This window comes from Halichondria panicea, chromosome 2 (assembly GCF_963675165.1).
Source record: "Halichondria panicea chromosome 2, odHalPani1.1, whole genome shotgun sequence".
In the NCBI taxonomy this organism is placed as follows: Eukaryota; Metazoa; Porifera; class Demospongiae; order Suberitida; family Halichondriidae; genus Halichondria; species Halichondria panicea.
This window is the reverse complement of record NC_087378.1, coordinates 7,617,273-7,641,768: the sequence shown is the minus strand read 5'-3', so window position 1 is coordinate 7,641,768 and position 24,496 is coordinate 7,617,273. Positions and strand designations below refer to the sequence as shown.

Sequence of the window (24,496 nt, the reverse complement as noted above, 5' to 3'; positions counted from 1 at the left end):
TTGTTAGGCATGGTGTGGTTCCCTGGTGTAGTGGTTATCACGTCTGCTTTACACGCAGAAGGTCTCGGGTTCGAACCCCGAGGGAACCTCACTTTTTATCTCAAGTTTTTGTTTATTCCTTTCTTTTTTTATCTGGCACAGTACTGTTTATTATTGCACTGATGTTTTGCTGACCCTCATTTTTAAACTTCCAAAGCATAGGTATTTCTTTGAAACACCCATATATCCCTTTCTTTTTTTGACTGACATACAGTACTAAAAATTATGCACAAACAACATAAATACTGAGTGATGTTTTGCTGACATCCTCTGGTGCTTGCTATAAAACAATACATCCTGAAGTCTTTTTCTTGGCCCGCTCTTTTGTGGGCTTAATCTGAAATGATTGTCCACCGTTTGAGTTTGTTACATCTTCAGTTCCATTTGAACCTCCTAATACAGTAGATTCCTTTGTCTTGGTCTCTGGCACAGACTCGGTTCCATTACTGAACCCTACAAAAAATATATTTGTCATGGTCGTATACATAAACAAGCCCACTCACCTATAGTGGTTTGCTTTTCTGTGAGTTCCTTCTGCTTTCTAGCTCTTTTGTTGAGAAACTTTGAGCACAGATAATTAAAAACTGGAAGGTATGAGGAGTATGGTCAAAAATTGGAAGTTGCGTATCTGTGTCCAACCTTCATCCACGTTGAAATTTTCCTTCACTGAGATCCTAAAAAGCTTCAGTCGGAGATTCTTGGCTAATGTGTCCACCTCATCTCTACAAATAATAGGTAATTTTAACTGCGAGCATGAATGGTAAGATAAAATAATAATTATATGGAGCATCTTTGAACGGCCATAACTTTAGTTCCATTGGTGCTAACGTAGATTTTATGAAAGCTAGAGAGGCCTTCCATGTTATGTTTTGTTTTTTGATAAAATTATAGCCCCATAATCTTTTCCGAAAACCGGAAATTTGGAATTTAAGCATACTATCTGAAAAAGCTCCCTCTATAAGCTTTCCACATAAAATCATTGAATTTGGACCATCAGAACTCTATTACAGAGCCAACTCTAGATTTCAAAACGAAGGACCTTTAGCATTAAATTATCTACGCCCCAATGTGTTGCAAATATAATAGCAGCTAGTTTTCACCACTCTAACGTATGGATCAGTTTCTTAGACTTAGGGATTGGTCCACATGCTCTACTAAATAACTCACACCATTAGTGACTGCCATATGAGCATACCATTAGATATACCCATTAGCCTGCAGCCTGGGAATCAATGCTATGATGGACCACACAGAATCAAACTGCTCAACTTACGGAGTCATGCAAGCTTTATCGATAAGGTCGATTTTATTCTGCACAACAACCATAACAACTTCACCAACTTCTGCCTCGACCTACAGATAGCAGAATTATATTCACATGTACCCAGTATCTGCATTGAAATTCTATTATCACCTTTCTTTTCCAATTTTCCACAGCTAGAAAAGAGTCTCGATCCACAGTGGAAAATGCGACCACACACACATTCGCACCTGTGTTGGTTATAAAAAGTCCCCCTAATTAACATGCATTCCAGAGTGCAAGTGTCAGCAGGCACCAATTAGCTGTAGGAGACGTAATGACTGACCTCTGTAGTATGCCTTTGTAATAGCATCAAATTCCTCCTGCCCAGCAGTGTCCCAAAGCATCAGTCGAGTTTCTTTGTCGTTGATTCTGTGTGCATAATTAATAAGTAAGTAATTGCAGGTATGACTAACTTAGCCAATAGTGGGTACGGGTAACGGTAGCATGCTCTTGTATGTTGCCCAACTAGTAATTACTCCATAAGATTCAACCTCAAAATTGTGGGTGGTAGACTAAACAAGCTCAGCTAGCTAGCTGCAATTTATCTTACTAGCTCCACTATAATAATCGATACAAACTGGCTGGTCGACTAGTCCGCCAGCAGCTAGATGAGCAAGTAGCTAGCTGCTATTAAATGACAACAAACTAGGATCACATTACACTTGGCTGTTAGCAGCTCAAATAGCATGCAATCCAGACACTACACTACCTACTCCATATGCTTCTCCAGAAAATCCACTCCAATTGTCTTCTTATAGTCTTTAGTGAACACTCCTTTGCAGAACCGCTGGATCATGGAGCTCTTACCCACATGTCCATTTCCAACCACAACCACTTTGATGGCTATCTCCAAATCCTCCTCTAGCATCTTGCACTTTGCCAGCTAGCTGTAGACTAAGGAGAGGCAGTCTCTAACTATACTTTTATCTAGCTTGAGAATGTGGGGGCAGCCGGCCGGCCAGATCTTTGCAGAGGGGGATGATCGCGTCGGCCTGAGAGAAACCGTAAACAGGAGATGACGTACATCACTCATCAGCTAAAAGTGGGTGGGGCTGGAAAGCGTGGAGAAACTGTTGCAAAAAGAGACCTCCTCCCCTTGTGGCTGGCTACCTTTGATTTTGATCGTACAGTACAGAGAGGGTCAGTGTGTGAACGTGGAGCATCACAGTGGAAACAGAACGTCAAAATAATTATCGTGGAGCCTAATGATGCCTGAAGACAAACTGTTGCCCATGGCAACGGTAAGTGAAACAAGAAGCCAACTCTCAGTTACTTATTCTCATTGGAAACCTGTACTAATTTGTGGGTGGTATATTGTGTCCACATACATTTGATAGCTCTGTACGCAATGGGTGGCTTCTAAACAATGTGCATCTTATCTAGGCGCTAGGCGGTATGCTCAGAAATCTGCCGAAGTAAGGCACCCTAAAACGTTTTGTGAGACTAATTGCTGTACATAAATTTATATGGTTCTGTAATTATGAGCGAACCGTCCAAGTGACACATAATTAGAAGTAGAACGGCACCTTATATCAATGACTTACGACAAATAATAAATCAGGGACTACAAAATGGTAATGACCATATGGACGCCGTATCTGGAAAGAATACTATCCTGTTCAATGCGTCCAAGAAGGAGTTATTCCTCCCAACCTCTGGCTACAAGACCCTCCAGTCTCGCCTCAAGATGCACTGGGCAGTGGGGCTACAGAGAGATGACTTGACACTAGAAAGACTCTCCCCTGCCAAGTTGGTGGTGTTTGGGGGACCTAGAGACAAGTTCTCCACATCAGAGGTACGTCTGAAGTGTGTCAAGTTATACATTGTTTGTCTGCAAGTTTTCTAATCTGGAGACAAATTAAGAGATCCAATTTCAATGATTTTTTCATTTTCTGAAAGAGCTAAAAGACCCTTTAAAGTTCGAGGGATAAAAGTATAGCCCATGGTCCAAGACCGAAAAATAACAAATTATCACTTCAAAGTACATGTAATTGCATGATTACACCACTTAAAATTCTCTTTCTAAGCTTCCATAACAATAATTGTTATGATTTTCAGAAATTAAGAGATATTGATTAAAAATTAATGGGGGCCGGATTTTGTTATTGGAGCAACAGTACTAAAGTTATGGCTGTTGAAAGATGTTCAACTACACCCCCCATCAATAGTTTGGGAACTCTTTCAGCCGCCATAACTTGAATCGATTAATTTTTATGATTTTCTAAATGCTTAGAATGGTTAGATGCATCCTTTCAGAATTTGCAGTTTACATTCCTACAAGCAGTTTAGTTACTCAAGATTGTCAGCATGCTTGTGTGTGTGTGTGTGAATTGTATCTCTGCATTCTTATTATAACTACGCATGTACATTACTCTCTGTCAGTTTGATGCCCTACGTGGTTACCTGGAGGATGGTGGGTGTGTCCTAGTACTGATGAGTGAGGGAGGAGAAGGGAAACTCAACACCAACATCAACTTCTTACTAGAGGAGTTTGGGGTCATGGCTAACAGCGGTGAGATTCCTACAAACTTGTTTTAAAACAAAATGTACCAAGTTGCCTCAATGCAAGGACAGATCCGGCCTTTACATAAACGACACCTTTGGGGAACAAAGTGGTGGCTTCTATATATAGGGGTTGTTTTAAACACCAACTGTTTATATTTGGGATCTGTGTGCCTGCCTTTTTTTGTCTCAGTTTGCCTTTCTTCAAAGGTTCCAGTATAACTATTTCTAGCAACAGTATAATACCGTATAGCGGGTATATTTTCGAGGGTATAAATTTTCGTGGAAATGCCTTTAGAAAAGTTTTCGCAAATTAATTTTCGTGGAATAGCAGCCTTTTTGCAGCATGCATGCATGCTATATTAAATTCACGGTTATAAATGTTTGCGGTGCATGCTTAATCCGCAAAAAACTACAAACATTTATACCCTCGAAATATACCCGCTATACGGTATAGTGGTATTGTTAGAAATTACAGAGTGTGAATTGGTGATAGTAAAATTGACTTTGTTACAAGTGGAATGCACAATGCTATTCTATAGACTCTGTGGTCAGGACTGTGTATTACAAGTACTTCCATCCGAAGGAGACACTCGTCACCAATGGAGTCCTCAATAGAGAGATCAACAGAGCAGCGGGAAAGTTTGTTCCTGGAGGTCAAATCGAACAGGAGGGGACCACAATGCAGTAAGCAGTACACTCTTGTCCTTGTACCTTTGTCCAGGTCCTTTACCGTTACATGGTTTACTTTAAATATTGTGTATGTGTAGTTCAAAGTACGTAAATATTTCGAGAAAGGGATTATAACTACTCAGGTATATATTTACCATTATACTTCAAAGTACGTACATATGATAGAGGGAATAAAGACATTAGATCTCGTGTACCACACTGTAAATTATTGTTATATACAAATACCTGTAGCGATGCATAGTGCTTTAAACAATGCATTTATAATTATTCTCTTTGTATAGGTCGCTCAGTTTTGTGTACCCGTATGGTGCCAGTTTGACAGTGCAGAAGCCAGCTGTATCAGTCCTCTCCTCGGGCACTACCTCCTACCCTGTCAACAGACCTGTGTGTGCGTTCTGTAGGAGCAAGGTGGGTCCATGCATCCTAGAGTCTATATAAGAGGGAGAGAGAGTATCAAACGCATGCATACTTTGCACATCAGATGTATTTGGAAGTAACGTGACTTCCTGTCTGAAACGCGTGATCAATAATAACAATTTGGTAATAAGGTTATTACTGCCTCGAGGCAAGTGGGGGCTTCAGGCGCTCAGATTGGTCAGTTACCAAACAGGAAGTCACGTTACTTTCAGAATACATAATGAAAGGTAATTCTTCCTTTGATGTACTCTTAGTATGGACTCTTGCTAGCTATCTGATGTCTGTGCTGTGTCTGCCAACACTGCAGAGGCTGTTGTTGTGGTTAGGTGTTCACTACTCATTTTATGATAAGGCACTACCGTTTTAATTGGTATAGTGTAAAGCCTTCCCCAAGTTGCCCACTCTCTCTGATAACTTGATTGCATACATTTCTCACTGTGTGCTGGATCGATTAGTATCACTTGGTTGGATTGGTCAGTGTGCAAATTCCAAGCCCATGACAGATACAGGAAGTCACGTTACTCTCTGCGTACATCTGCTGATGTACAGTATGCCTACGTTTGATACTCTCTCTATATATTACATTCTTGGTATCACCATGCAAATTTGTATCACTGGGTGAAAGATAATCTCCATGGGGATTTGCTAAATTAACCAAACAACAACACTAAACCAATAGAGATATTTTTCACAGAATGGCCGGGGGAAGCTGGTTGTGATGGGTTCCGCTCATGTGTTCCACGATACGTATATCGACAAAGAAGAGAATAACAAACTACAAGAGGTAGTGTTCAGATGGCTAACATCAAATGACATCACACTCAACACTATCGACAGTGAAGACCCTGAGGTCAGTACAACACATGTTCATTACACAGCAACACTACCTCAATAAGTATGTTGTCATGAAATGCAATTAAATTGCTCATGCAAAGAGGAACGTATTAGCATTATAGAGTTTGGTTAATTACCCAAAACAAACGTATGATCTGTCTACTCTTAGGAAAGGTAGCTAGGCACTGAATGTGGTACTAATAATAATATTATGGTGTTGTCTATAATTGAACAATGTCATTGTCTTGCTGTTGCAACTCTATTGACACCGTGTATATCTAATTTACTGTTGTCACTGGTCCGCCCACATGTCTGCATATGTTGTAGATCTCAGACTATCATTTCCTGCCTGACACGGGTGAGAGTGCCGAGAGACTTAAGGTGTGTCTACAAGAAGGCGAGGAGCTGCCACGAGACTTCACTGCTCTCTTTGATCACTCCCTCTATAAACTAGACACCACTGTGTTACCAGAATCAATAAGGTACTACATTGCGTTTCCCTTAGGTGCGTGTGTGTGTGCGTGTGTGCGTGTGTGTGTGGGTGTGTGCGTGTGTGTGTGCGTGCGTGCGTGCATGGTTACATTTTTTAATTGTGGAATTTCAATTAATTATGATATGCACTATTGACACAATAGTGTATCAGTAGTAACTTAATTAAACATCCGCATATTAAAAATTCTCAACATAGCATCACTTTCCTTGTCCACCAACCTTAACTGACAATTCTCTCTCCCACCGCACCCTATAGCATGTATGACAAGCTGGGACTCAAGCACGAGCCACTCACTCTGATACAGCCCACCTTTGAGACACCACTACCGCCCTTGCAACCTGCAGTCAGTTTATATTCCCTTGTTTGTTTGCACACATACACACATTCTCAAAGGATATCGTATGTGTATAAAACACCACAACACTCCATTTGTGTGACATCTGTTTGTTATTGTAACTACACAGGTGTTTCCACCTTCGTTCCACGAGCTTCCACCTCCTGCACTCAACCTGTTTGACCTTGATGAGCATTTCTCGTCAGAGAGAGTTCGTATTGCACAAATCACCAATAAATGTGAGCTACTATAAAATTATTTTTGGTGGTAAAAATTAATACATATTTCCGTAATTACTGGCCCAGTACATGAAAAAGGATCGAGAGTTGTTTTTTTTAATTGAAAAGTTATCCACATTTATAAAACTGATAAACAAGGCAAGCATTTCAGTTGGCAACTGCTTGAAATTCCTGCACCTAATATACAATGTAGGTACATGCATTCAGTTAAAATTCAATTTCCAAAGACAAAGACATAGCTCTCTGTATGCATGACTATAGTATACATGAGTATGTGCATAATTATGTCAACATGTCTGTCTTCACTGTACGCACTGCTGCTTAAAGGTGCTGAAGAAGATATGGAGTACTATGTACGTGAGGCTGGACGCATTCTGGGAGTGACAGGGAAACTGGCTCAGGAGAAGAGAAGTGCCAAGCACATCCTAGAGCATGTTTTTGCACAGTTAGTCGAGTTCAAGAAATTAAATCAGGTACAGCACGACGATGAGATCAATAAGCTTAAAAACTGATAATAATCCTATATGCTCAGGCATGATTAGACTTGCTTGTGTACCTCCCTAACAAAGAGGTATTTGTAACACCTCCAATTCATGCTGCCCCCTCTTATTGACCACTTGAGGTGTGAGCATTAATTGAATAAAATACAGAGTTTTTCTGCCAATTCCATGACTTCACCAAATTCTAATTGCTTTGCAGGAACCCTCCACTCCTGATCACACTTGAACAAACTCTGAACACTTTTGGAACTTGTTTTATTTTACTCGTTGTATTCTATTTGTTAATTTGATGACATGCACAGTCATGATAATATTACCTGTCTCATTGTTCAATATAAATGTGCTGAATTCTTAAAAAAACATAAATTGTACTGTGAAATATATTTGGCTTTATAACAGTTATTTAGACAACACTAACAGGCACATTTCCATCATCTGTACAAACTTTAAATATCCTGCTTTTTGCATCATTGTCTCTTTGATGTTTGTGAAAGTTATTGATGACTTGTGATTGAAATGATCCCCCACCGCACACAATCAGGTATCTAGCCGAGGCCATGACGTTAGTCTCCACAGCTGCAGCCAGTCCACTGTCGGCAGGAAGATGCATACTCATGGGGTCGAACTGCAACTCTTTTACTCCGCGTTGTTCTTGAATCCACTTTGTGATTCGTACTCCACTCTTACAATGTTTGCAGGTGTCACTGCTGTATGGACCATAGTCTGTTATGTAGACAACAGATAGGTTGTTTATGGCTATGACGTCATCAATAACTGACGACAGTTTCTCCAAACACAACTGGAAGGAGCCACGCAAACGAGGTTCCCTCAGCCCCATTTTCTCACCACGGATATGAACAGCCACATAGTCAGACACGTCCAATCGTTTTTCTTTTAAGAACAACTTTGTTGTCGACAACACTAGCTGACTGTACTGAATAAAGCTATGGATGTCTTGCTTTGTGTATTTCTTGTTCTTACATGAACTGTTCATTGCAATCCTGTTGTTAGGATGGCTTCCCTTAGCAGTATCGACTAGCATAGTTTGTGCAGACATCCCTCTCCAGTTAACAACAATCACAGATTCATTTTGGTCGGGATTTCCAAGTTGGAGTTTTGAAGACAGCGCCTCGGGTGTTAACATCGTAGACATATTGATGCAAAAATATTTTACAATTTTAAAATTCGGATAGGGTGACGGTGAATTATAACTAAGCCCCTGGACCTCACTGTTTAAGCGACTGAGAATCAGTTGTTTGTGATCTTCAAGAATATCGATACAGTTGACAACACTTCTGTGCTTAAATTTTTCTCGTAAAATTGTCCCTATTCTTCCTTTCATGACGGGTAGTTCGTGAACTTCTTTATTAGTTGAAATGAAGTGAATTACGGTTATACTTCTATGAGCGTTTGTTAAAAATGTTTGAAATGGTGTCATTTTCATAAAGTTATTATTTTCTAGAGCATTGTTCATAGAGTCGGTGTTGAAAATAAGTTGAAGATCTTCGGCTCTTCTTTCTGATTTCATGTTGTCGTCTACAGATATAGAAAGTACACGAAGAGTGAATAGAATATGATTTAACATGCACCCACACACTATAGTGCTTAGTTAGGTTGGCTTGGTAATTAAAGAAATTGCATCCTTGTTAATACATAGAATAACATGGCAACCATGATTACACACAGATACTTGAAAAGCAACCCTTAAACTGTCATACAATAAACAGCTTCCACTTCAGGCATCCAGTTACGTGGTAGCTATAACTCACTTTACGTGACAAATATTTGACAATTCTTACAACTTGTCATGAATGTAACACTGTACATTGATCACAATCAGGAGTCACATGTACAGTGTTACACACACAACACATGCTGATTATAATTACGGAAAAGATTCCCAACATTATTATCTATCAATGAAGGCAGCGAAGGCAGCGAGAAGTCATATATATATCAATTTGCTTGGAAAGCGATCATCAAGCCTTAAATGACTGAGGACACCTGCACTAGATAATTAAAATGCTAATTTAAAAAAGCCTCTGAATGGATTCCACACACCCACGGCCACAACACTAGCTTCAGCTAATTAATGATCTGCAGAGCAACAATGCAATAATAAATCCACCCACTAAAAAATAAATGCAAAAACAAATCCACTAGCTATAGACTCACCAGGTTTAAAATTTGGAAGACCGTAGAGCCGTGAGTTATAGGTGAAGGGCTGAATGACAGACATGTTCCATGTACTTCCGAAACAAGTGAGAGAGAAGAGGTTTCGCACAGCCATCGTGAGCTGCTCCCAATAGCTCAGACTGAGCATGTATCGATAGACATTTGAGTTCTTTAGTAGACTTCTCCTTGCAGAGGCTTTCTTGGCCTCATGAGAACTGATTTGCACTGCAGACTGTTGCTCACTGTAGCTCCAGTGGTCCAGCTCAACCTCAGCCAGCTTGGCCCTGGGATCTTGTATCTGCATGTAGCCAACACAAGAGATGAGCAAGATCGTGAAGATCCATAGGAAACAGCTTCTTGAGCACCTCATCTCTTTGCCAGTAGCTATTCCAGTTAACAGTAACATGCATAGCATTTACTCAGCTAAACAAAAATAATTGACTAAAAATTGATTTCCTTTTGCAATCATTAAAAAGGTCAAGGTTCATGATTTTGCTGAACTGACACATTTTCTGCCAAGGAAGAGAACTAGACAGCAAGGAAGTATGCAGTACAAGATATATCAAGACAGTACATTGTCGTACATAAAGGCAGCCTATGTAGTGGATTAGACATTGTCTACAACAAGACTAAATGGACGGCGTTGGCTCAAGAGTTGTGCGTGGCCCTGACTGGAAATGGGGCAAGCAAGATGGCGGAGACGGTCATGTTGGTACTCTGAGAAGCTTTGAGAGCCCAGAGGAGGTACTGGTAGTCTGGGACAACGGCACCGCCGCTAACTATAGATGTGGGAGCTACTTTGATCTCAGAATGCTGGACAATGCATCTGCTGGTGAGCTCTGTCATGGAATTATGCTTGTAAATTATGCACACTGTGTGTTTGCTTAGCTAGCTCTTTTGTAAGATTATTCATGTGTATATCTAGTTAGTCGTGTGCTCAGTTGCAACAGTACACATTTCTGATGTCATCTTAGCTAGACGCATAATCTGTTATTAGGTGTTACGTTAGCTAGTCTGTACAGATCATTGTTGGCAAGGGAGTCAACTAGTGGCTTTGATGTGATGTGTCTTGGGAGTTGCAACAACATGTTTAATATGTTCGCATTTCCCATCGCAGCATCTTGACCAAATTTGTCCTTGAGTAGAGTGTACCTCTCCCTAAGTTACTCAACACTATGTAATCTCTGTTGCACAATCCCACCGTCTAGTACGTCATGTACACACGTTTATAGTAAGCAACTTACATAAACTTGCAAGGAGGTCTGGTTTTTCTGAGCCGTAGAGTAGAGTTCCCTGTATTTTGATTGAACTATGTTTGCAAATGTTTTGCTCCCCTCCCTCCCTCTCTCTCTGTACAGGTATCAAGCACGATGGTGTGGTGTGTGATGGGTGCTCTGCCTCTCCTCTGTATGGCATTCGCTGGAAGTGTAGCGACTGCCCTGACGTCAACCTCTGCTCTCCGTGTTACCATGGGGATCGTCACAATCTCAGACACAGATTTGTACGAATTGCCGTGCCCAATTCTCAAAGGTATAGTATTTAAAGTACCTCTCTTAGTCTCCCGTGATCACAATGAGTCCAGTAAGTCACTGATGACTAAAACACATTGTACACTGTATGTATTAAACAAATAATAATAATAATAATAATAATAAGAGTGTTCCTTTGTTGTCAGCATTCTTCCTCTATTGACAGTTTGCACACATCGAGATTAACTAACAAAGTGTCAGTTCAATGTGCTGGCATTCGTGGCCTCTTGAGTTTCACGAGCTGTAACTCTAGTGCTGGTTGTCAGTGGGGGAGGACCTAAACTAGAGATGCTAGGAATGCCTCAATTAGATAATGTTTACCTCTCGGCTCTTTGACTTGGAATTTTAATTGATTTCTTGACATTTGTAGCATGCAAGACGCGCATAGGTTTGTTTTCAGTAAGGCCCCCACATTAATTATGAATGTTATGGCTCCCCCACATACAGTCATACTTTGTATTCATGCTACTCTGCACACACATCAATTCATTCTATAAATAGCTACAATTTCCGTGTTCCAATCGACTTATGCTCCCCTCCACACCCTCCACACACCCACCCACCCACACACACACACACACACACACACACACACACACACACACACACACACACCCTTTACACCGCACCACGCACACAGGGTGGATGTTGACAGTCGCAGGAAGAGTAAGAAGCTCACCTCTCGTGGTATCTTCCCTGGGGCCAGAGTAGTGAGAGGAGTGGACTGGCAGTGGGAGAACCAAGACGGTAAGTTGTACTGCACCTGAGTGTTTGTTTATGGAGAGATTGTCTCGAGATGGAAGCATTGTCCTTGTAGATCCATAGTAGATAGGTCCTTATCAGTAGATCTACTGTGATCGTCACAGAGCTAGGCCCTTCTGAGAATTTAGAAACCTTAAAAAATCAAACCTAGACCACTTTTTTGTAGGGGAGGGGAAGGTTCTAATTGAGTTTGTGTTCTCAGAACCCCCTATTCTGGTGTGTTGTTCAAGCAGTAGTCAAGCTTGTGGGTGGCTAATTTGATTTAACTCATTACTTGATACCATTAGTGGCTTGCCTCACACATACTGTGTGGGAAGGTCACTTGATAAGTGACAGGGGGGGGTATATATGGAGGATGTTTGGTCTGACCTACAGTTTCAGTTGTATGTAAATATTAAGACAGCAGGAATCTGAAAAGAAACCTTTACATGGCTTCAGCATTGTGCACCTACACGTGCGTACTGTAGTTTCTGACATGAATGGTGTCTGTTGTGCTAGAGGTGACACTGTTTCTACTGCTACTACATTCCAGCTTTTATAAGTTTGACAAGTTGTGAATTCTTACATGCTTGTTCTTACATGTAGCTTGTACTGTTAGTAGTATATTATGTTCCCATCATACAATGTAGGAGGTGTCAATCACAAGGGCAAGGTCACTGAGGTCCAGGACTGGAGTGCTACCAGTCTACGTAGTGCTGCCTACATCATGTGGGACCACGGGACTAAGAACCTCTATCGTGTGGGCTTCGAGGGAATGGTCAGTCAGTCAGTCCACTCTAAAATTATGACCTGAGCCTTACAAGTAGTATTCAGTAGGCCACCTGTTAAGACTGGAAAACCTCAACCATCCAGGATTTGTAATCTATCTGATACATTCCGAGCCTTTTACGAGTTCTCAAAAGAAGCTATGCACCAAAACTTGTCAATGACTGGGACCAATTTCACCTTTAGCTCAGTCTTTTGTATGCATTTGTTTTATGTCTCTTTCCCTACAGTCTGACCTGAAGGTGGTGACGGATGCTAAAGGGGGTGGGTTCTATCGGGACCACCTCCCACTCTTAGGGGAGGAGCAGCGTAAGAGAATCGTGTATCAGGTGGGGGACCGAGTGAGAGTGGATTTAGAGCTGGAGCTGGTCAAGAGCTTGCAGCAAGGACACGGAGGATGGAACGATACCATGGCAGAGGTGGGTGCGGTCTAGTAACAACTTTTTCCCTGAAATTGGTAACTTACTTTGACAGCTCGTAATCATTGATGGTGGTATTTTTCCAAAACATGCTGGTTATAGTTGTACAAAGAACGTATACATTACTCTCATTACGTTCTGTAGCTCCTAGAGTGGTTGCACTGTCTAGCCATGTCCATTGGTGGGCAGTGGGTTGACTACTGTTTACCAGATACTCTAAGAACAAGATTCCAATGTCGTCACATAATGTCATTATAGTTTAAACATCTTTTTTCCTGAAATTGGTAGCTTACTTTGATTTTGTTGATGAGAGTACTTCTCTAGAACAGTTATACAACTGTAGTAGTTGTAAGGAATTGTATGTCTTGGCCTCCATTCTGTAGCTCCTAGAGTGGTTGCACTGTCTAGCCATGTCCACTGATGGGCAGTGGGTTGACGTACTGTTTGCCAGATACTCTAAGAACAAGATTCCAATGTCGTCACATAATCATAGCTACAAGCTAGCTACAATTATGTGACAATCCTGGACATTGGAAACTTGTTCGTTAATTATTGTTAATCAAATTTGTATGGTAGACTGGAATTTTTTTTGCATTGCTATACATAGTCTCTTGTTGCCTAGATGTTGTCATAATGTGTCATTATTGTCCAGACGGTTGGTGAAGTGGGAGTGGTGTGTGGGATCGACGAGGACCATGACGTTGTGGTCAAATACTCGAGCCAAAACAGGTGATTTCTTCTATTATACAATTTCTTTAGTAGTACGAATATACCAACCACCATGTATTGTATGCATAGAAAATAGGAATTTGAGGAGAACCAAGTGTCTACGAAGGTGGCCTTTTATATAAATATAGGCGGCTATATACATTAGCATACAATATCAATGCTGATAAAGTGTGTTTACCAGTTGTGTCATGCAGCCAAGCAACAGCTCAAAATCTAAGCCATCATTCTATGCAGCTAGACCGTCATGGATGTGTATTATATCGTACACTGTGTAATGTACTGTTGTTGTAGATGGACGTTCAACCCTATCATCCTACGCAAGGCATCAGTGGGGGAGTCCCTCCCTCCGCTCACCATACCCCCGCTTGGAGAGGACGCCTTTGCCTTCAAGGAGGGGGACTTTGTTAAGATCAGCACAGATAGAGAGTTGGTCCGTCAACTGCAGACTGGGCACGGGGAATGGGTGGAGTCAATGACACAGGTATGTGTACATGCAGGTAGCGTTTAATTGAGCATCTTTGAAGGGCCGTCACTTTAGTTCTGTTGGTCCAATAACGTTAATTGGTTGATTTTCTGAAAGCTTAGAGAGTGGCCTTTCAGATGTATACGTCATGTGGTGTGTATATGTGCAGTGTACTTATAGTACAGTATTGCATGAGTCAGTATCAACCTTCTCTCAGACACTGGGCAAGGTTGGGCGTGTGCAGAAGGTGTACGCAGACGGTGACATTAAGGTGGATACTCAGGGAAGTCTGTGGACCTACAATCCTCGTTGCCTCACCAAGGTGGAGGGAGACGGTGTCCCTCTCACTCCAGGAACCAGTGGTGAGTCAAGCTATAGACTTGCATCAGTGTCATACTTAACAGTCTAAGTAGTACTTAAATACAACATATAGCTACATTGTATGTAGCAGTCCCCTCGGGTAGTTTTAAAACGTTTTGAAGCTAGTCTCATTGCATCTAATAGCTTAATGTACTCATAATGTTTTTAGCACTTTGGACCTTCCCAATTCTCCGTTAGTTTCGTTAAAGCAAAGGCCATGGTGTTTTAGTATTTGTAAATATTATCGCACTCTGACCCCTGCTCCAGCTAATGTGTCCTCGCTCCTGCGTCACATGTTTGAGCAGCACGAGGCGAGCAATCCGGTGGAGGACCTTGTAAAGGGGGCGGCCAGTGGGGACGTGACTAGAGTGGACCGACTGCTAACGGCCGACGAGTGTGGAGTCAATGATCAGTTCAACGGGCGGACAGCTCTCCAAGCAGCCAGCCAGAACGGCCATATTGACATCGTGCGCTGTCTCATCAGACACAAGGCCAACCTCGAGGAAGAGGTATTATACACACTGTAGTTCTAGATATTTAAGTACACACTGTAGAACTTTCTAACACAATGTAGGAACTAGGTGTCTGTTATTGACATTGAAAGCGTACTCAATTTTCCCCAGAAAGCCATAACTTGTATTGTGGTAATCCAATTTCAATTATGTTTTGAAAGCTTAAAAAAGAGCTTTCTCAGATGGGTGCTAAAATCAAATGGCCCAATTTCAGTAAAATATACCGGGGTAAATGCACTACACGGTACAGGCCCTTTCTGAGTGTGATGGGTGATTGATGATTGTCATACAATAATGATGCTGTTGTTCCCAGGACAAGGACGGAGACCGTGCGGTGCATCACGCCAGTTTTGGGGACGAGCCTGAGGTGATATCACTGCTGGCAGAGAGTGGGGCGGACTTGAGTGCCCGTAACAAGAAGAAGCAGACCCCCCTCCACGTGGCCGTGAACAAGGGCCATGTGTCCATCATCAAGGTCCTCCTGAGACACGGCTGTCACTCCAGTCTACAGGTAGCTATGTGGTTGAATACGAGAGGCCACTGAAGAGAATTTTAAGCACTTTTTCGTTTTTATTTTGAAAAGTAGTTTTTTTGATTGAGTACATACATACAGTTACAACTACCAATACCCCCCTCATATACGAGAGCATCAATACCCCCCTCCCCCCATACAGGACTCTGAGGGTGACACTCCACTCCACGATGCCATCTCCAAGAAGAGGGACGATATGGTACAGCTATTAATGCAGGGAGATGCTGACGTCACCGTCACCAATAGCAACGGATTCAACGTCCTCCACCATGCTGCGTTGCGAGGTAACATGGGAGCCATGAAGCTCATCCTGTCTCATCTTCCTCCCTCCTGCTCTGTCAACCTGCCCAAGGACGATGGCTTCTCTGCTCTACACCTGGCAGCCCTCAACAATCACCTGGAGGTATCGCAGCTGCTACTAGCTCACGTAAGTGCAAACGTATAATATATACTGAGTTAAAATTGACCTTTGATTGTCATAATTAATATTATATTGATTTTGTGTATATAATTATGATAACACGTTTGCCTGCTTCAAGATGCGTGTGTGTTTTGTCTGTGTATGTAGCAAGAGCACTCTGATATATTTTCTTTACTGGACTGTCTTTATCCCTTTAGGGTGCCGACCCTGATGTCCAGAACATCAACAAGCAGACTCCCCTCCATCTTGCAGTGGAGAGGCAGAACATACAGATAGTCAGAGTAAGTGCATCTAGTGTACCTGTAGTAGTATAATCTGAATGGTGTGTTTGTTAAAGTGTTAAACTTATAATTATCCATCGTTACCATTTATACATACTAATCAAAGCTGCTTTTAATACTATACTGTTTCTACAACTTTTTGTCCATTAATTGTTCCTATGCCATATTGTTCCTATGCCATAATTATTGCTTTATTTGTGCAGCTGCTTGTGGAGGAGGGGGCCAATCTGGACAGTGGGGACAAGTTTGGGGATTGTCCCCTACACGAGGCACTACGACATCACACGATGTCACAGCTCAAGCATCTCCAGGAGGGCAAAGATATTGGAAGGGTATGTGACTTCTTATTGTGCTCGAAAATAAAAGATTACAAAAAAGATGGGGCTTGCCGATAATAGTATATAATATGTATATAACATTATGGCTGCGAATCAGGAACTGAAAAGGATTTTCATATGCATGTACGATAATTATTATCCTTGGAACTTTAGTTTTGTTACGTTCTATACAATGATTATGTGTAGGGGAAGTGGACGAGATTAAGGGAATACACACACACACACGCACGCACGCACGCACACACACCCACCCACACACACACACACACACACACACACACACACACACACACACACACAAACACGCACACATACATACACACACACACACACCACACACACACACACACACACACACACACACACACACACACACACACACACACACACAGACCCTGGTAATGAACAGCTCTGACAAGAAGAGCAGTGCCTCCATTGCTGTGTATATGGCCTCCAACGGTGCTGACCTGCACGTAGAGAACAGAAAGGGTCAAACACCTCTCGAGCTTTGCCCAGACCCTCACCTCTTGAAGCTGCTCACTAAGTGTCACCATGACTACAATTCAGCCAGGCAACAAGCAGTTGGGACTCAGGATAATGTATGTAGTTGCTAGGTAGTGTGTGTTCATCTACCATACGTCTACGTGTACTTTTAGTAAGGCCAATTTAAGACTTCAGCAATTTTAAAAAGCTTCAGTATTTCACTCACTTTCATGCCCAATTTGGTACTTCTCAGAAAAGGAGATTTGATCATAGATTGAAGAGAGAGGGATAGGAAACGGAGTGGTGCACGTGATGATTTTACATTGAATCTGCAGTGGAGCCTCGAAAATTATCCGCGCTACGCCCTATGAACGAGGCTATTAAGCACACTTTTGCCGGGTAACTCCCAAAGCTGTGTTTCCTCGAGACATAATCTCTTTAGCAACTTAAAACACGCCTAGTCCATGAGCCACGTGTAGTACTTGCTAATGACTGACCACACCCAGTAAAAAGAGACTTTCCAATAAAGTTATATGTTCCCAAGGCTGTTTTAGAGCTATTGGAACATGTAACGTGTAAGCGTGCTGGTTATGACTACTACAATAGGTATAGACCTTGAAATATAAGTGAGTTGCACGGACTAAGCACAGTTACTTGTAGTTTATTATGCACTGAGTGTAGAAATAGATATTGCTGTGATGGCCTCGATTAAACCGCACCGTAGCGCGGATGTTACTCGAGATACAAACCGTTTCCTATCCCTCTAACTCTTCAATCTATGATTTGATATGACTCTTCTTTCATAATGATATGTACACAGGATGAGGAGCACTTGTATGAGTGCATGGTGTGCTCTAGTGAGAAGAGGGACACAGTCTTCAGTCCGTGTGGTCATGTGGCTGCGTGCTGGGAGTGTGCCAGCAGGGTCAAGAAGTGCCTCATCTGCAAACTAGAGCTCACTGACAGGACCAAGGTGTGTGTTGTTTGTCTGTCTGTCTGTCTGTCTTGAACAGCAGATACTCACCTGAACGTACATGAGTACATTTTAAGTGGGGATTCGTTAAAAAGTGTGAAGTCAGGTCATAGCAAATTCTTTGTACTGACAGTGAACTTTACTGTATAATTAACTAGCTTTGTGTTCTGTACAGGTTGGGGAGTGTTACGTGTGTTCAGAATCTCCTGCCAACGTCCTATTCAAGCCTTGCCTGCACATGGTGGCCTGTGATTGTAAGTACTCCTATAAGAACACACACCAGCTGTACATGAACGTCCGTCTCCCTCTCTTGTCTAGGTTGCTCTGCCATTATGAAGAAGTGTATACAGTGCCGTACTCCAATAGAGAAAGCAGTACCTCTCTCAGTCTGTTGTGGAGGAAAACGTAAGAACTGTCCTCCTTTGCACATGCACTGCTCAAGCTTAGCCTAGCAACTACACGTATATACGTTGGCACATGCGGATGGTATACTGTTCAATGCTTGTCTACATGCATAGATGTAAAAAAAAACTGTACGAGCCGTTCTCAACCTGCTACGTTTAAAATTTCGTCCATTTCTCAAGCAAAACTAATTCCCCTCGATACTTGCTCTCCTATTTATGATCACTGTGTGTATGTGCTCTTCTATTTACGTCCTATTTTCATATGTAGCTCTGAAGAGGAAGAACAGGAGTGGTACTAACATCATCGCTGCAGCTGGGCTGAACGATGTCTCCACTCTGCAATTGCAGCTTGAGGAAATGAAAGACAAGGTAAGCATTTGGTTCACTCTTGTACAGTCTATAGACTATAATATAGACACTTTGCCTGTATTGTACAGTTTTTATTACGTATGTGTTGCATTATATTATTGCAGACTCAGTGCCAGGTGTGCATGGACCGCAAGAAGAACTGCGTGTTTCTGTGCGGCCATGGTACCTGCCAACTATGTGCGGACAAGATAACAGAGTGCCCCATTTGCAGGAAGCCTGTCGAGAAGAAAATCATTCTATTTGACTGAACAATTGACTATATAATTATATTCTGTATATATTATCATGCACAATTCATTTTTGTCGTTCTTTTTTATTGTGATTAATTGTTAATCACATGAGCTTGTATGTTAATCACATGACATTGCCTGTATGTTTTAGTACACTCATGACGTAATTATATACCACCACTATGCATGTCAGTCACACACTCGAAAAAAATTAATAAATAATGACAAAGAGTAAAATTTAAAATTTGATATAATTATAAATTATATTGTGTTATACAGTAGTTTCATATCCTAGCCATGGTGGGTCCACACTAGTTCCTATCTCACTGATTGTAGTCACAGCTGGTACTAGAGGGGATGATGGTTGAATCCAACTAGGTACTTGAATTCGTATATCTTCCTCTACTGAATCGTGAGTCTGAATGTTAGCTTGTCTCAGCATGTGTAAAGGCAGTGTGTCTTTATCAGTGGACTGTGGTGTTGTCAGTGTGGGCACTGTGAAGGAGAGGTCTCCTCCTGACTCAGATGGTGTAGAGGTGGGGGTTGTCAGTGTGGGCACTGTGAAGGAGAGGTCTCCTCCTGACTCAGATGGTGTAGAGGTGAGGGCTGCACTTCCTCCCATCACAGAGAGGAGGCTGTGAGTCTGGCTGCTCCTGGGAGTGTCAAGAATTCCCACCAAACACTTCTCCATTATGTGTTCACTGTTCACCCACACGTGGATCTGTACACGGATAGTAAAATACTAGCATGGGGAGGGGTTAAGTCTACAGTACACTGTTCACCCACACGTGGATCTGTGCATGCATAGGGAAGCATTCAGTCATTAAATAGCATGGGGGGGGGGTTAAGTCTACAGTACACTGTTCACCCACACGTGGATCTGTGCATGCATAGGGTAGACATTCAGTCATTAAATAGCATGGGGGGGGGGGTTAAGTCTACAGTACATGCGCTGTCCTGTAGCAGACGCCATCATGTGGGAACCAGAACTTGATCATGTGTATCATGTATTGTATTAAATATGATGTTGACGACCAGTAGAATAGGATCTAGTGTACTGTGTAAACCTAGTACCAAGATAGTATTTTATAAATAAGACTATTGAATTGACTGTAAGGGCAGATCCCAAATGAACGTTTTGACCTCTTAACCATGTTCCCCAAAGGTGTGTCCGTTATTTACTTTATGAGTCTGTGCAGTGGTTGTGTGTTGTACCTTATCAAACAGTTCTGTGCAGTCATTACCAGCTCCTCTCATCAACTGGGCTTTCCCTCCGGGGTGGAACCTCATGAAGTGTGTCATATTGTACACCTTGCCTGCATCCACAGAACATACATGAAGTTAATACAAAGGCGAGGAGTTAGCTAATTAGTAACTAGATCATTCACACCACTTTAGGCCATTTTTGTAGTTTTTTAGCACTTTACACATAGTGATAACAATAAAATCCAACAGTCTGAATCAATACCACCTCAAACCTGTAGCCTAGGAATGTGTAATACAAGTATTGAGTTAAAGGCCACCTATATAAGTACACAAGTGCACACACTTTGTTAGGCATTTCCTAGGATAGTGAATACCTACCTCTCACTGCTGTCCATGCGTCTTTCTCAGTCGAGTGTTTCTCTAGCTCCTCTAAAGTAATCTTGCGTAGTTTCCCGCCCACTCCCGTCAGGTCCTGCCCACTCTCACACAGGACGTTCCATTCAAACATGCTGTAGCCTGGATGAACATTCCTGTATTAAATAGTACAGAGGGGGGGGGTTAGACGGGTGGGGTGGGGAGATTCATGCTTTAAAGTGAAATTCTCTCGAGTATAATTAATAATAATGTATAAACTGGAGCTAATGTTGTGATTTATACCACGAGTGTGTACATACTTTGAATCCGATTTTTTCTTAGAGCCTAAATGCTGTCTTGCACTGCTTCCAGTAGGTAGAGATAACGAATTCCCTGGAAACATAGATATAATTATCAGGCTATAAAAATAATGGCTAGAGAGACTTACCCTTGTCCATACTGTAAACACACGTACACTTGTAGTAAAAGCGATTTTTGTTTTGCTGACTCAACGAAAAGTAACCCACAAGTAGGTGTTATTAATATTACGCATGCTAAGTAGAAAATACAATTTTTTTGGCGCTAATCTAGTAGGATAACTAAACCAGCAAAACCAGAACACTTACTCTATGGTCGAGATGATTGGCTCTCCAGACGTTTTAGCATCAGAGAACATGGAGCCAGGCTGCAAAGCATCGCTGGGCACACCTGCAAGACTCTCTCCACGACCTGCCACTATACTGGGTGCCATAGACACCAACGTATGCAGACAAAGACGATACAGCAGCTCAAGGAAGATAGAGAGCAACAAGTTGTCACAGAGGCTGGGAGGAGGGAAACTGGTGATTGTCGAAGGCAATATCGGTGTTGGGAAGACAACGCTCACACAGAAGCTTGCCGATGACCTCAAATACAAAGTCTTTTTGGAGCCATCTACGGACAACCCTTTCCTCGGTATGTTTGAGCTCAAATTATGTGTTGTGTGAGAAATTTGATCCCCTAGGTTGCTTAAAACACCCTACCATACTTAAGGCGACCCTCTAAATATGCGATATTAATTATTGGACATTTTGCCCATTATAGGAGTACCATACAATTTATTTGTTTTGTGTAAATCATTTTACAAAACTTATTCTTGTCGCCTTAAATTAACACGCACACAATTAATTAATACAGAGAAGTTCTATGCGGACCCTCACAAGTATGCCCTCAAGCTTCAACTGTGGATCCTCAGACAGCGCTACCTCACCTACGTGTCAGCACTGCAACACATCATCAGCACTGGTATAATAATATATTAACTATACGTGTGTGTAGTTTACCTCATCTCTAGAGCCTCTACCATTTAATTATCGATCTTCTAAGTTTGACCCCTATAGAGATGCATGTTCTCTTGATACAAAGCTGTGTTTGAAATAGCACACTAGATCTATTACCTTTATCTCAGGTCAAGGTGTGATATTGGACAGATCAGTGTACAGCGACTGTGTTTTTGCCAGTGTGTGTCACAGGGAAGGATTCATCTCTTCTGATGGTGAGCAGCCAACCCTCGTAGATACGTTGTCCACAATAGGCTGTCTACATGTACCTCTTCTATTTTATGATTTCTTCCTCATTATGTATTTCAAGCATGCTTATGTCGTGCAATTGTTCCTTTAATTATTACGAATGTGTTCTCCTCTCTCTCAGGTTATCAGACGTACCAGTACTGGCGGGATCAATCATTGCAGCACCTCCCTCTGCCTCACGTCACTGTGTTCCTGGACGCTCGCCCGCAGCTGTGCCATGATAGGATACACACCAGAGCGAGGGTGAGTCATTATACACACTGACTCTGTGTCTCTTCATTAGTTGTGTTAGTGTCTCTTAGTGATGAGGAATGTTTTCAAATTGTGTGCCTCTCTGTCTTAGTACCTGCTAATGGCTCTTATACTTGTACATTGTATGTATTTTGTACAACGTGGTACACTAGATCAAGTGTGGCCCTTTAATCAGGTTATTTCTTGTCTGTTTGTGCTTGCCCTATGTATACACCCTCTACTTTTGTTGACATACTTGATATTTCTGTTTTGCAGGAATGTGAGAGTGGTGTGTCACTGGATTATCTGGAGAAGCTTCATCAAGAGTATGTCAAGTTTATCAACGAGATGAAGTCCGATGGATCACAGGTTCTCACTTACGACTGGTCCACCTTCAAAGATGAGGCAATTGTGAGAAAATTCTTCATAGTCAGTGAAATTCTATTTTAGGAGCTTAATAGTGTCTTAGAAGTGACTGGATATTGAAAATGTTGGAGCCTCTGTATTGTATAAATGGCTTTGTGGGTAGAGTAATGGTAAGGTAATTTCTTCATGCCATGTCTAATCGTTTGTACAGGTGTGTGAGGACATCAGGGCTGCCAACAGAGTGGAGTGGACTGAGAGCGATCTTCCCACTAGCGATCTGCCATCATTAGAGTTCCCCCTAGCAGAAGAATAGACCAATAGAAATTATCTCTTTTTAATCTAGTGCTCTTTTTTTTAAATTGTCTATAATACGTAAGTAACTGTGCAGTTTAAGAACATAATCTTGTCACAACTTGTTGGCTTTCAATGATGTAGAATTGGATCAGATAAATTGTACAAGCGCTAGGCTATTAATTAAATTAATTTAGTAAGCTACTTTTGGAAGGTCAGGTTATAACTAAACAGCAATCTAAGAGATGCATTCTGTGGCTCTTAAGCTCTATCATGCACGTGTATTGGTATTGGTATAAATGTGTGAGACTCTTGGTATAACTTTAATGAAATAGTGAATAGAAATCACATGATAATAATATATACATAAATCAGTTCATCTCCTGTATCGGTTCATATACATCACTATAAGAGGTATCATCATCCAGCCAGCGAAAGTGACCACATACCAAAAGTTATTCCCTTGTCTAATTTCACCACCCGGGCCATTTCTGCTCCCAGCAATGTCTCTGAGTCTCTGCACTTGCTGCTCTAAGCTTCTCACTCGTTTGTCGAGGTTTGCAATGGCTGGGGACTCTTGAACTACTGCCTGAGGCTCTTGATGCTCCTGAGGCCTGGATGAGTGGGCAGGGCAATAATTATATGAATGGTGACCTGACCATCTTAGCATAGCAACTACTTTGATATGCTAGAAGAACCACAAATATGCAAGATTTTGCCAACAGTTGGCTCACATATAGTAAAACCTCGCCACATAATTAAAAGTATACCACCTTACAACTTGGTGCTGGTATAGCTACATCATCATAAGGCAACCCCAGGATAGGGAATATGTACCAGTTAGGAGGCTCCATTTGCTGTATCTGAGGCCTTGACTCTCCCCCGCCCTCGGTAATCAGTCGACTGGCTTGTGATTGGTCAGTCTCTCTGGAGGGTCTTCCTTCAGCAGCAGCAATAGGCTGCTCCAGTGTGATCATATCAGGTACCTGTAAGGGCGAAGCATTAGACGATTACGTTCACAAACAATTTGGCCAACATCGACTAACATAGTTTCAATAACATGAATTTGTTCACACTTTCACAGGCATGTGTACACTACAGCTGGCTAAACACGAAACGCTAATTAATACTGGTATGCTTTTTAACTAAGAGCCTCCTCACATTCATAGGCCTATAGCTAGACTGATCCATCCAGGCTTCACTACCAGTAGAATATCCATCCCTTACTCCACCACTGGTCAGCTCTATTTTCTCAGGGACTGACATATACTTGTGGGTAGACGGTGCCGGAGGAGTGGACCCTGGATCCATACCACTCTCATCCATCGCAGAGCTATAGTTTGAGTTGAGGTTGAACAAAGAAGAGAAGAGAGTACTGAAT

General features: G+C 41.8%; 7 protein-coding genes and 1 non-coding gene across 8 annotated transcripts in view; 4 read left to right on the top strand and 4 right to left on the bottom strand.

Annotated features, from left to right (window-relative positions):
* Positions 1-16: 16 nt before the first annotated feature.
* On the top strand, positions 17-89 carry Trnav-uac (transfer RNA valine (anticodon UAC)). Its single transcript has one exon. It is a non-coding gene; the product is annotated as a tRNA-Val (tRNA).
* Positions 90-248: 159 nt separating this feature from the next.
* On the bottom strand, positions 249-2,352 carry LOC135332121 (ras-related protein Rab-23-like). The gene is made up of 7 exons (XM_064527444.1): positions 2,056-2,352; positions 1,626-1,711; positions 1,454-1,530; positions 1,313-1,392; positions 679-761; positions 543-623; positions 249-492 (listed from the first exon to the last, which is right to left on the bottom strand). The coding sequence occupies exons 1-7, from the start codon at positions 2,208-2,210 to the stop codon at positions 320-322; spliced, it is 735 nt and encodes a 244-aa protein (XP_064383514.1). The 5' UTR covers positions 2,211-2,352; the 3' UTR covers positions 249-319.
* A 37-nt stretch (positions 2,353-2,389) lies between these two features.
* LOC135332110 (intraflagellar transport protein 52 homolog) lies at positions 2,390-7,865 on the top strand. Its single transcript, XM_064527433.1, has 11 exons — positions 2,390-2,583; positions 2,904-3,137; positions 3,725-3,854; positions 4,387-4,531; positions 4,819-4,945; positions 5,649-5,804; positions 6,116-6,270; positions 6,537-6,624; positions 6,746-6,854; positions 7,182-7,327; positions 7,554-7,865. Exons 1-11 carry the CDS (start codon positions 2,548-2,550, stop codon positions 7,578-7,580), a joined length of 1,353 nt encoding a protein of 450 aa, XP_064383503.1. The 5' UTR covers positions 2,390-2,547; the 3' UTR covers positions 7,581-7,865.
* LOC135332109 (uncharacterized) lies at positions 7,675-10,010 on the bottom strand. Its single transcript, XM_064527432.1, has 2 exons — positions 9,530-10,010; positions 7,675-8,890 (listed from the first exon to the last, which is right to left on the bottom strand). Exons 1-2 carry the CDS (start codon positions 9,942-9,944, stop codon positions 7,758-7,760), a joined length of 1,548 nt encoding a protein of 515 aa, XP_064383502.1. The 5' UTR covers positions 9,945-10,010; the 3' UTR covers positions 7,675-7,757.
* Positions 10,011-10,012: 2 nt separating this feature from the next.
* LOC135332104 (E3 ubiquitin-protein ligase MIB1-like) lies at positions 10,013-19,254 on the top strand. Its single transcript, XM_064527427.1, has 19 exons — positions 10,013-10,361; positions 10,888-11,059; positions 11,699-11,805; positions 12,450-12,577; positions 12,816-13,004; positions 13,657-13,733; positions 14,025-14,214; positions 14,414-14,558; positions 14,824-15,065; positions 15,382-15,579; positions 15,743-16,027; positions 16,219-16,302; positions 16,506-16,634; positions 17,033-17,239; positions 17,944-18,096; positions 18,272-18,350; positions 18,415-18,501; positions 18,769-18,869; positions 18,974-19,254. Exons 1-19 carry the CDS (start codon positions 10,163-10,165, stop codon positions 19,115-19,117), a joined length of 2,916 nt encoding a protein of 971 aa, XP_064383497.1. The 5' UTR covers positions 10,013-10,162; the 3' UTR covers positions 19,118-19,254.
* On the bottom strand, positions 19,255-21,176 carry LOC135332119 (cytochrome b5 reductase 4-like). The gene is made up of 5 exons (XM_064527442.1): positions 21,108-21,176; positions 20,980-21,052; positions 20,684-20,835; positions 20,315-20,415; positions 19,255-19,820 (listed from the first exon to the last, which is right to left on the bottom strand). Exons 1-5 carry the CDS (start codon positions 21,115-21,117, stop codon positions 19,371-19,373), a joined length of 786 nt encoding a protein of 261 aa, XP_064383512.1. The 5' UTR covers positions 21,118-21,176; the 3' UTR covers positions 19,255-19,370.
* Positions 21,177-21,223: 47 nt separating this feature from the next.
* On the top strand, positions 21,224-23,216 carry LOC135332116 (deoxyguanosine kinase-like). Its single transcript, XM_064527438.1, has 6 exons — positions 21,224-21,613; positions 21,836-21,943; positions 22,107-22,193; positions 22,349-22,470; positions 22,735-22,869; positions 23,036-23,216. Exons 1-6 carry the CDS (start codon positions 21,289-21,291, stop codon positions 23,135-23,137), a joined length of 879 nt encoding a protein of 292 aa, XP_064383508.1. The 5' UTR covers positions 21,224-21,288; the 3' UTR covers positions 23,138-23,216.
* Positions 23,217-23,425: 209 nt separating this feature from the next.
* The window catches only part of LOC135332126 (uncharacterized), a 1,095-nt gene continuing 24 nt past the window's right edge, over positions 23,426-24,496 (bottom strand). Inside the window, exons 1-3 of the mRNA XM_064527450.1 lie at positions 24,277-24,496; positions 23,953-24,101; positions 23,426-23,729 (exon numbers count right to left, since the gene is read on the bottom strand). The exon at positions 24,277-24,496 is cut by the window's right edge and continues 24 nt beyond it. Coding sequence (XP_064383520.1) covers positions 23,492-23,729; positions 23,953-24,101; positions 24,277-24,441 — 552 coding nt within the window. The 5' untranslated portion in view covers positions 24,442-24,496 and the 3' untranslated portion in view covers positions 23,426-23,491. The remainder of the gene's footprint in view (positions 23,730-23,952; positions 24,102-24,276) is intronic.

Bases quoted from the DNA above. Each gene is read 5' to 3' on its own strand.
- LOC135332121 (XM_064527444.1), bottom strand. From the start codon at position 2,210: ATGCTAGAGGAGGATTTGGAGATAGCCATCAAAGTGGTTGTGGTTGGA. The intron at 1,712-2,055 runs GTAGGTAGTGTA...TTATGCACACAG, and splicing joins TTTCTGGAGAAGCATATGGA to AATCAACGACAAAGAAACTC. The intron at 762-1,312 runs GTAAGTTGAGCA...TATTATTTGTAG, and splicing joins GATAAAGCTTGCATGACTCC to AGATGAGGTGGACACATTAG.
- LOC135332110 (XM_064527433.1), top strand. From the start codon at position 2,548: ATGATGCCTGAAGACAAACTGTTGCCCATGGCAACG. The intron at 4,532-4,818 runs GTAAGCAGTACA...CTCTTTGTATAG, and splicing joins CAGGAGGGGACCACAATGCA to GTCGCTCAGTTTTGTGTACC. The intron at 6,855-7,181 runs GTGAGCTACTAT...TGCTGCTTAAAG, and splicing joins TGCACAAATCACCAATAAAT to GTGCTGAAGAAGATATGGAG.
- LOC135332109 (XM_064527432.1), bottom strand. From the start codon at position 9,944: ATGCTATGCATGTTACTGTTAACTGGAATAGCTACTGGCAAAGAGATG. The intron at 8,891-9,529 runs GTGAGTCTATAG...CTATATCTGTAG, and splicing joins TCTTCCAAATTTTAAACCTG to ACGACAACATGAAATCAGAA.
- LOC135332104 (XM_064527427.1), top strand. From the start codon at position 10,163: ATGGACGGCGTTGGCTCAAGAGTTGTGCGTGGCCCTGACTGGAAATGG. The intron at 10,362-10,887 runs GTGAGCTCTGTC...CTCTCTGTACAG, and splicing joins GCTGGACAATGCATCTGCTG to GTATCAAGCACGATGGTGTG. The intron at 11,060-11,698 runs GTATAGTATTTA...CCACGCACACAG, and splicing joins GCCGTGCCCAATTCTCAAAG to GGTGGATGTTGACAGTCGCA.
- LOC135332119 (XM_064527442.1), bottom strand. The intron at 20,836-20,979 runs GTATGTACACAC...TATTTAATACAG, and splicing joins AAGAAAAAATCGGATTCAAA to GAATGTTCATCCAGGCTACA. The intron at 19,821-20,314 runs GTACAACACACA...ATCCGTGTACAG, and splicing joins GCACAGAACTGTTTGATAAG to ATCCACGTGTGGGTGAACAG.
- LOC135332116 (XM_064527438.1), top strand. From the start codon at position 21,289: ATGGTCGAGATGATTGGCTCTCCAGACGTTTTAGCATCAGAGAACATG. The intron at 21,614-21,835 runs GTATGTTTGAGC...TAATTAATACAG, and splicing joins TACGGACAACCCTTTCCTCG to AGAAGTTCTATGCGGACCCT. The intron at 21,944-22,106 runs GTATAATAATAT...CCTTTATCTCAG, and splicing joins GCAACACATCATCAGCACTG to GTCAAGGTGTGATATTGGAC.